General features: G+C 40.0%; 2 protein-coding genes across 2 annotated transcripts in view; one reads left to right on the top strand and one right to left on the bottom strand.

The window, feature by feature from the left end:
• Window positions 1–3,582: 3,582 nt before the first annotated feature.
• LOC103394526 (cyclin-dependent kinases regulatory subunit 1) lies at window positions 3,583–6,437 on the bottom strand. Its single transcript, XM_008331874.3, has 4 exons — window positions 6,282–6,437; window positions 6,007–6,074; window positions 5,335–5,462; window positions 3,583–4,696 (listed from the first exon to the last, which is right to left on the bottom strand). Exons 2-4 carry the CDS (start codon window positions 6,063–6,065, stop codon window positions 4,647–4,649), a joined length of 237 nt encoding a protein of 78 aa, XP_008330096.1. The 5' UTR covers window positions 6,066–6,074; window positions 6,282–6,437; the 3' UTR covers window positions 3,583–4,646.
• A 1,440-nt stretch (window positions 6,438–7,877) lies between these two features.
• Window positions 7,878–10,564, top strand: part of pbxip1a (pre-B-cell leukemia homeobox interacting protein 1a) — an 8,474-nt gene continuing 5,787 nt past the window's right edge. The window contains 6 exon segments of the mRNA XM_025065009.1: window positions 7,878–7,896; window positions 8,362–8,489; window positions 9,082–9,166; window positions 9,267–9,334; window positions 9,492–9,846; window positions 9,849–10,133. Of these exon segments, the coding sequence (XP_024920777.1) occupies window positions 8,418–8,489; window positions 9,082–9,166; window positions 9,267–9,334; window positions 9,492–9,846; window positions 9,849–10,133 (865 nt within the window). The 5' untranslated portion in view covers window positions 7,878–7,896; window positions 8,362–8,417.

Raw genomic sequence — 10,564 nt, 5'->3', positions numbered from 1 at the left:
GCAGTCGACTGGTATTTCCTGACACAAAACACAACCATCACAAATGTGATAAAATATAACGACCGTTGAGGTTCGATTTGAAATTAATCAAGTTGCCTCGTCTGCAAATAAACACGATCAAATGTGTGTTAATAATCAGCTTCCTGTGTTTCCTACAGAAAAGGTCAAAGAGTGTGTTATGATAGTGAATGTCATGGAGACCGTGACATTCCATGAACAGGAAAATCATTATGGAGCAGGTGATGTCACAGGACAGGACGATGATTCATCATCAGACATCTTATCTACCTGCTGGTACTAGAACACATCATTCATGGCCTACGTGGTTACAAAGATAAATGTGTGTGGAGACACACACTCTCTGAGACTTCACTAAAGACACACACTCGTTCTACAGCAGGATTAGAAAACTCCAACATGGAAACTTCAAGAGCCGCTTTAGACTTTGTTTGAACTTCTTCAAAAACCTCCAGGACTGACGGTGATTTTAACAACAGAGACTCGTGAAGAAACATCTCACAGGTTTCTCAAAAATAAAGAATTTTTAAAACCACAGGAAACTTGAAGAACCTGAAACAAACTGAAGTTTTTACCAACAACTTTCACCAACTGTAATAAACATAAGGTTCTGCCTCATTGGAACCAGACTGTGGTCCCTGACGGTTGGAAGTCAAAAGGTGCATCTTCACATCACTACAGCAGAGACTGGAGTTAAACAAAGACAATACAGCTGAACTCCTTCAGTTCTTACTGGAGCACACACTTGACCTCTGGTCTAAGAGGATTCACTTGTCTGTTACAGACAAGTGAAGTGTCCGTGGCACCGTCCAGGCTGTGTCCGCTTCTGTCCTCTGAGGATATGCAGACGCACGGACTGAAGTATTGCAAAATATGACCTTTTATGACCTGAAGATTAAACAGTAAGTGGCTGAGACCAAAGTTGATCATGAGTCTGAAGATGAAGGAGAAGAAACAAGAGTTGTATTTTATAAGAAAACCCATTTCAGGGACCTGGTACTATATGGATAAATACAACTGTTTCATATCAAAGTGATCTTTTTTTTAACAACACACAGGGTCATACGTTTTTTTTAAGTTGTTTAAAATGTGCAGTACACACACGTATAAATATAGACAAACAAATGTACACATGCACATACACAGACAAATATATATACACCAATATTAATTATCCACCAAATCAACCAAATATTTCAGCAGCCCTGCAGACCTCCTACTAAAACCTTCAGCTCCAACCTCAAATCTGAAACAATAAACTGTTTTCATTGTCATTACAAAAGTGTTTTTTGTTAATCAAAAAAATGTATTAAGACAATTTGAAAACAGAACAGCAGCACCCACTTTTTTCCAGCTGCTTAAATTCAGACACATGCAAATTTCCTTTTGATTTAATTTGGCATAACAAGCCAATTAAATTCACTGCTTTGTTTCTCCAAATGGCATTTAGACAAATGTCCTACCTTTTATTGTTCCACAGATAAATGTGTTTTTTTTTTACTAGTGAGTGGATGATGGAAATAATTGGACTGGTTTGGGCTGTGATAATCAGTGGTTTGTTCTCCTGAATTTCAAAAATGCTGCGGCTTTTTTTTTTAAATTATGCATTTACTGTACAAACACAAATCCAATTTTTTTTCTAAAAATAATTCTAATTATTCTTCATCATTTACCTGGATGTTTCCTACAGGAGCCAAATATCAGCCATTTTCACCGATTCATCCAACCAACACAACACAGAAACTGTTTTTCCACCTTGAGGAGTCAAATGGTTTTATTCTGCCCTGTAAACATCTCTGGACCTCAGCAGGAGGCTCGGTCTGCTGACCGCCACAGTCCAGCGATTACCAGGGCAACGTTTCCCAGAAATGGTCAGAAATCTCTCTGTGCCTCACAGAACACTTTCTCTCCTCCATTAGGCCCGACTTCAGATGTGTGTGAATTATCTTCACTGCCGTCAGTGATGATGCTTTCATGTGTGCACGGACCAGTCCTTTGTTCAGCTCTGACAGACTAAACTACAGCAGAGGATTCACACAAATGATTTACATGGTTTTTAAATAAACTGCTTTTTAGGGTCAGAAGAAATTGAATCTGTAGTAAAATGACATTTGTGCTTTTTTTTCTTCTATCCTACAGATACAGTCTATGCAAATACCCATTCCCCATTATACTGTATCGTTAGTTATACTACAGTGCCCTCTACAGGTGAAAATAGGAAATAAACATTTTTTTTTTGCGAAAACTAATGAATAAATACTATAAGAAACATGTTTTTAAGCAGGGAAATGTTTGTTTTATTAAACTAATGCACATAAAATAAAGGTTTCTTTATTCAATTAGGAGAGGGCTGCGAGGTGTGACATTTGGACTCAAAACAGCTTTGAGTAAATCTGCAATACTACACATTATTTCAATTTTAGGATGCAATAATATTTAGAATATTTAGATTAGGATATAAGGTCTTTTGACTCAAATTAAACCTAAATACTAAGGACTTGAATTTCCATAGTTTTTAATTTAGATTAGGATTTAAGGTCTTTTGACTCAAATTAGTCCTAAGGACTTGAATTTCCATAGTTTTTAAATTTTATTTTAGGGAATGTTTAAATGGATTGAAATCAGCCTTAAGAATCAGAAGACAAACAAGATAGAATAGAAAGTTGCAAAAATTCATAGTTCAAATTCAAGCAAATATTTAGATTCTGCCCTTGAAATTCACCAACGGCTAAAAACAGAGGAGAAAAGTGTAGCAAACAACAAGAGATCCAAAAGTCAGCAATGACTTTGAGGCCAAAGACAACTGTAAACTTTAAAAGCTGCATGTGCTGAGAAGACTGCCAAAAACCAAACTATTAGGTTTCCACCGCACAGCAAACGTGTTTTTTTCTTAACAACCAGGTCAGGACTCAAACCTAACTAGTGCTTTTGCAGTAATAACCTGCAAAACGATCCAGTTTGTTCTGTGCAGTAATAATCCACATTGTACTAACACTCGGTGTGTGTCCAGCAGATGTTTCATCGGCCTCTGCTTTTATACATGCTCACCATAATAAGCGCTCACATTCAGGAAAACACACTTCATCCATTACTGCAACGGAGCTAAACGAGACCCACACCACACATGAAACAGGAGAAAGTGGAATTGGATTTCAGGCCAGTCGTAAGCAAAACAACACAGCGGCGCCGACCGTGCCAGACGACAGATGCAGTCACACGGTGCCACTGGATTAACACCAACTGTACACCACAATATCACACATTCAAAGTGCTCCATCTGGCAGGAAGTGCTGCATATTTTTTATCAGATCCCAGCTTTGTACTGGCAGAGATGAGAAATTTATACAACAATGGCCGAGGACACCAGCCAACAACCGATTACCAGACACATATACACACACACTTGGTTTAGATCAGGTACGTGTGTATTTATGTAAAACACAATCAAAAGAGAAGCTGAATATGTGGTGCATATTGATGAACAAAATATTGTTGCCAAACCAAAAGGGAAGGCTGCTGAACATTTGGCATTAGATAGGTTCATGTCAACAGGCTTCATAAACTTTTTTTTTTTAACATTTGCATTAAGTTAGCAAGTAACATTAACATCAAGGCCAGTTAAACTGAGCTGTTCGATGTGTTGACGGCATCATTTAAACTTTACGGAAGATTTCCATCCAATGACTGAAACTAATGGTAAGGTGTAAAACATAAATAAATCATTTAAATATTTGACAACGCAAATTATAAACTCCAACCCAATGAAAATGCAGCAGCCCGTCACACAATTCAGTATTTATTCTAGGAGAGCTTTATAAAAAATGGTCAGTACAAGCAGTCGTTGTCTTTATGAATGTGGCCTCCTCTAACCAAACAGCAGCAGATGTGACTTCACCTCTATCAAAGCACAGATAGGACTTAAAACATTACGTTTACATTTATTACAGAAATGTTAACATTCATAAATACTACGCAGCTCACTGGTACAGACAGATCCACTGAAAAGACATGGTTTGAGACTGGGCTTAACCTTCAACGTGCTCTCATAGAAAAGTGTATAGAAAAATGTCTTTGATCAAGGTGGAAATTTTCATGCCAACAAAATGTTACAGTGTCTTTTAAAACAGTAGCAGCTCGTCACAAGTTTTCAATTTCATTCAAGACGAAAAACATTTTCAGACCTTTTTTTTTTTTAAACTTGTGTTATTATCCGACCGTGACCCTGAGTGCTTCTTACATAAATTTAGTAATGTTCGAGCGACTTACGACCCACATCTTGTGACATCAAAAGTTGGAAAAAATCCAAGCAGAAAGAAACACAGATAAACAGATTCAATGACAGAGAAACAGCATGGACACGTGTGAAGAGATGTGATGCACCATAAACCGCGGTTGGACAGGTTGCCATGTCTTTTACCCGAGAGAATGGCGACCATTTTGTTCCTTCAAAACATACCCGGTTCCACGACAATTGTTCATAACTTTGAAAGTCCTTCAGGTCCAACTTGGTTGGCCCAAATCACATACCACCCGAGTTTGTCAATCTGACAGAAATAATCCCTCTTTTTTTTAAGTGTCGATAGGTGGGATATGATTCGGACTTCCCACTTGGCCTACAGCACTTCCACCTACGATTTCTGGTTAGGCAGGGGGCGCCGGAACAGCAGGATGTGTGGCTCTATAAAAATGTGGAAAACAGAAAATTTATAACTTTCCTTGTGTGGAAACTTGACTTTTTACAACATACATGTAGGGTGTAACTTGGGTGACAGAAGGGGGTGTTTGTTTGGTGGGGGATGGGGGGCAGGGAGGGGGATCACACCTGTTGAACATATGTTACCTGTTTTTGGGCTTAACCAGATTAACTAACTAATGAACAATCATCTGTTTTCTCATCAAAAGGTTTAAGTAAACTTGTTCAAGTGCCAGACACCAGATGGTCAACATCCATGAAATAATCGCAGACAGGGGGCACTAGCTGAAGATGAAAGTTAGCAATTGGACTCTATCTGATCATATTCACGAGAATTTAGTCCATAACATGGGCTGCCATTAATGACATTAGCTTAATTCTTTTTTCTCAACCGTAAATTACACAATTTCAGACACGAATATACATGCATTACAAGTTATTAAAAAAAGTTTTATAAAGAGACAGCTTACAACAATAACTGACAATCTACAAATTATAGTAGTGACTTGTAGCAATACTGTCAGTGTTTCTAATAAGAATGCAGATAATCATTAACATCATACATCATAAGTTATATTTTTTAGTAAACCTAGTAGAATATTAAGAATCAAAATGTAAGATACCTGGTTGGTGGATCATGTAATGAACCCATCCTTGGCTCTGTTGGACACCCAGGTTTCTCCACTCAGTCTCTGACATCAGGTGGGTTTTTGGTACACGTTTGGCAATGTCTTTGGGCAACATTACATGCCTAGAAATATAAGAAAATGTTAAATACTGCGGCAGGAAACCAGATTATTTCCTCGACTAGTACCTATAAATATTTTGAATATAACTTTATAGGTTAAACTTATTCCACGCCACGATAAAACATGTAGACATGTTAGTGCCCTCTTTTGGGTCATAAACCTAATGTAAAACATAGCGTAAATAAGCAGTCTGCTGTAGAGTTTACTGAGTTAATGACAAATACACCCTACATTTTCAATAACTAAATACATAACTGACAAATACACCCTACATTTTCAATAACTAAATACATAAACGAACACAAGGGGTCTTATTTCTGCTCCTAAATGCTAATTATCTCCTACGGGGCCATCAGTGGTACAGATTATGAACATTTAAAAACTGGATTTCAATCTCACAACAGCACTCTTTAAAACCAAGTTTGGACAGACAGCTGTCACAATACCTTATTAACATCAAGTCGACATTTTAGGTGTTTGTTAAATTCATCGTGAATTATCATAAGACATCGAATTTAATTAAAAATTAATAAATATCAAGCTCACCTGTATTCATATTTGTCGTCATCGTATTTGTCGGAATAATAAATCTGTTTGTGAGACATGGTGAAAATCTGGTGGAAATGTTTAAAAGTTAGTAAAAAAAACAAAACAAAAAACAAATATTGAATTTTAGATAAAGTTATCGTAGAAAAAGTTATCGTAGCAAGCTAAGCACTTGTAGCCAAGTTTGTTGTGAACAAGTTGTTCTTGACGACATACATCGGTAAAAATGCATTTTTACGACCCAGCGACATCACTCAGTTATGTTTGAAAGTTACCTTATCAGCTGACAAAGCTTTCTGGCGTTGACAATGTTAATTAATCCTTCTTTTTTTCTCCACAAATATGAGCTGCTATCCCCTTCTTTGTTCCCTCTCGAATGTTCGCAAACCCGCTTTACAGCGTTCAAATACAGTTTGTCTGTTCTCATTGGCCCTCCAACCGAGAGGATCGCCTACAATTGGCCAGCTCGGTTTGTCGCAGAAGATTGTCGTCATAATAATTTTTCCTCCTAATTGGCTGTCAAGGCACGATGAGGTAATCAAACGTGACACACTTCTACTATATTGCATAAACAGTGACACACTATATTTAATGATAAAATGTTGAGAAATTCAATAAAAGAGAAGAAATATGCACTTACAACAGTTTAATATCATTGACAAAACAGAGGAAACGTGTAAATAAAAAAATCAATATGTTCCTGGACCTTTTCTACAACCTTGCAGGAGTGTTGGGGCTCAGCTAAACCAAAATACCCCCCTGTCTGTTTTTACAGTGAGACAAAACAGTTCTGATTTGTGCTTTGAATTAAACATTTTTCAAGTTTCTCCTTTGAGCTAATCTAGCCTTTCATCCAAACTTCTTCTGTTTTATTATGGGAGCTGCTCATGTGTAAGTTAGTGCCCTCTTTTGGGTCTAGTGTCCTAGGTAGTTTCAAAAGAAATATCCATAATAGCAGTTTCTGTACCCCGTGCTACAGAAGGTACATGCACACAACACCAGTTAGGTTAAAGGTATTTGTATTTTGGTCCTCTATATGAACAGAGGTACAAAAACATAATGTGCCTAACACATACAAAACCATTACAGCACTAATAATAGAAGAATCAGATGATGAAATGAATGTCCTAGCAGGAGCAATAGGAGAAAAGGGGCTGTCCGCTCTGGTAAAGTCCCCGAGTTCAAATATAACTCTGTAGACGTGTCAGAGTGTGGCTGGAGCTGTCCTTCTCAGCCTTCTGTATATATATGTGTGTGGACACATGTATCTTCAGGGATAGCTCCACGCATGAAGCTCTATTATCGAGTCCTATCACCTGCCATTTTCACCTGCAGACGTCCATCAAACTTTGCTGTGCGCCCTGTCCCTGCCACGACGCTTGCACTTGATTGGTCGTACCCCGCAGCCTGGGCGGGCGCTTCCGAAGATTTACTGAAATCCTATTGGACTGTTGTGTCTAGTCGACGTGACGCAGCTTGGAATTCCCAAAGTTCCCAAGTTCAGAGGAAAAGAGGAGCGTTGTTCTTTCTTTAATAAAACAACACTCTCGACAAAACCTTTAAGAAAAAAGCCACCGACTGAAAAGTGAGTAAGAGATTGTCATAACGGTGTGTTTATTTTGTCGCGAGTGTAGCAGGTGTTTCAGGCGCTGACCAACTGCGGGGCCTGAGTGGGAACGCGGAAGAGTGGTAGTGGGAAAGTCAGCCTTCCATCCTTTGTTTACCATCATGACTGAAGCGTGAATATTGCAAGATACAAGCACCAAATTAACCGACATTTTACATTCGATCTGCGCAAAACGGGATCTCCGCCCTGCGCAGCGGTAACGACAAGTGAGTCTGAATCTGTGTTTGCTCCTTCCTGGATCAATGGATCGCTCTTGTCTGGAGGTTTGACCATTTTTGGACATTTGTCTGCTACTGCGATGGACACGATGATGAATGGCTGGGCTAAATAAAGGAACAAACGACGAGCTTTAAATCCAGATCTCCTGTACATTTGCTCGACTAAAGCCTCGATTTGACTGCGCAGCATCGTAGCTTGGGTGCAGCCTAACCGTTACATAATATGTCATCCATAATCTGGTCTTAATCTATTGTGTGCGCTAAAGTAGCCGTTTAATTCCAACGTTATTGTACAATTGTATCTTCTTAGGCTGTCGTTTGCATAAGAATCAGTAAAAGCTGCAGGGAGAAGGTATCATTTAATCATTTCTTTGTACCATACTTATGTTCTATTAATAGTCAGATTAATATCATTATTATCAGATAACATATGAGATATGTTCTCCACATTCTTGTTTAAATGATCACTGCTTCTAAGTGAAGTCACGTTTTATTTGTCGTCGTCTGCAGGTTTTTATTTATCTGAAGCTGCACCTTGCTGTGCCACTTTGAGCCTGCAGAGGGCGATGTCTGACAACAGTTCGAGCACAGGCAGCAGCTCGTCCTCCACCAACAGTTGGACCCTCCTCTCCCCTGAGGTAAAACCACTGAGTCAGGAAGTACTCTTGTTTTCATCGTTAGATTGTTGTCTAATTCCTGCAGACCAGATCTTTTAAGACCCGTGACCCACAAAGCAATACAATATTGGTTTGGGATGTGGACTTAAACTGATGCCAGGAAATTGAGGTTTGAAACATGTATCTATGACTGCAGTTGCAGGCATGTGTTTCTTTACACACTTCCCCCAGTGATACATGACGAGTTGTTTTCACTTAAAATGTCATTGGTGGCCAGTGGGTGGCGCTGTCTATTCATTTACATACAGTCGATGTGCTGTGGAATGCTAGCTACCACAGTAGGTTACATGAATTTAGTTGATGTAACTAGAAATCCAAAACATGCAAGTGTATCTGTCTATGAAGATTCTCAGTCATCCTGTAGCACTCCCTGTTACCACAACGGGGCAGTGTTGCACCAAAAATACAAATTTAATTACAGAGAAACATAATATGACTAGACAGCTGTTTTGCTGCTTAGACGTTACCTATTCTCCTGTGTGATGATTTATTCCTGACCTTACCGCAGGTCCGTACTCAGCCTGATCTTACTTGATCTTCTCTCTCTCTGCAGGACGGCGCTGTCGAAAGTTTGGGACCTGTTGATGACGGGACTGAGAGCTTGGGAGATGTTCCCAGTCTGTCTGAGGAGGTGGCAGGTACAGCATGATCACAGAGGGTCCACGACATTAAACCCTTCAGACCAAATATAATCGGCCCCTTTAACTCTGACCTTTGTTGCTGTGTTGATATGTGCAGGAGCTGCTGCGGAGTTCAAACCATGTGACGCCACAGTAGAAACTGTGCTGTCGGAGGAGGGCCATCAGGTGAATCCACAGCCACGTGGTTTGCGGGCATTTACGGTTTTTATTTTACCCATTTTTCTAATCATATTCTTATTCATACAAAATGAAATAAAGGTCTAGGATTGGTAAATGTAATTTTTTATTTAAATTTTTTATACTCTGTGAACTCTTACTCCAGGTGTGCCAGGAGACTTCTCCTGAGTCCAGTGAAGGTCCCATCCCTTCAAGCCCAGCTGGGTCCAGTCCTCTGCCACACACTCCCTTGGACTGTGAAGACCTGGACTTGGAGAGTCAGCCTCCCATCATCCATGAGATTGACACCAGCTCACCCAGTGACAACGAGACCCTGGGAGCCACACCTTTTGTCACCAACATTAATGTGGAAGCTCAGCTGGATGTTCCCTTAGCTGACCTGCCCCCCCTTGAGTTTGAGGAGCCCTTCTCTGTGTCTGCCCTGACCAGCGTTCCCATCTGTACAGCGGTGTTTGACAAACCTGCCGATGTTGACCAGGTTCAGGTGAACCCTGCTGAGGAGAGGTCGCTGAACCTGAGGTTGAAATCCCCACAGCGACCACCACTGCTACAGATGCTCCACCTCACGTGGACGCCGACATCAGCTCGGCTCCAGAAACCACAGAGCTGCAAAGCCCTGAGAGTCTGATGGCTAAAGAGGAAGAGGAGGAAGAAGGAGAAGAAGCAGATGGACCTCCTGCACCAGAGACTGTCGGTGCAGTAGAGGAAGAAGAGGAGCAACAGGAGGAGGTGCTGGAGGATGAGGCAGCAGAAAAATGGGAGACAGAGGTTCAGGAGGAAGAAGAGGGTACGTTACTGACACAGCATTTTAACAGCACTCCTAAAGTCCGAGTGTGAAGAATAGAGGAGCGAGGGAAAATAATGCTACACACTAAAGTTAGAGCGACTTCGTCCTCCATTATGAATAAATCCGCCCACTTCTTACAGTCTTTTTCCACAGTTCACATTTGAAAACCTGACGTCCGTCCAGTTTTCCAACAGTATCTGTGGTCAGTGGTTATTTATTGACCACAGTGTTTCCCCCACTGCCAGAAAAAGTACACTATAAAATCACACACAAGCAGAATAAGAAAATAGCAAATGAATGTATTTTACTTAAGCAAGGTCAAAGGTCAAACTTATCTCAACGACCTGTCTGTAAATGTTGTCCTTTTTCCTTAGCTTCATTTTCCCATGAAATATTCCAGTCATTAGTCATGTGACTTCAGTGTGATTCCA

This window comes from Cynoglossus semilaevis, chromosome 18, assembly GCF_000523025.1.
Source record: "Cynoglossus semilaevis isolate Cse_v1.0 chromosome 18, Cse_v1.0, whole genome shotgun sequence".
Classification (NCBI taxonomy): domain Eukaryota; kingdom Metazoa; phylum Chordata; class Actinopteri; order Pleuronectiformes; family Cynoglossidae; genus Cynoglossus; species Cynoglossus semilaevis.
This window is presented reverse-complemented; position numbering and strand designations above follow the sequence as displayed.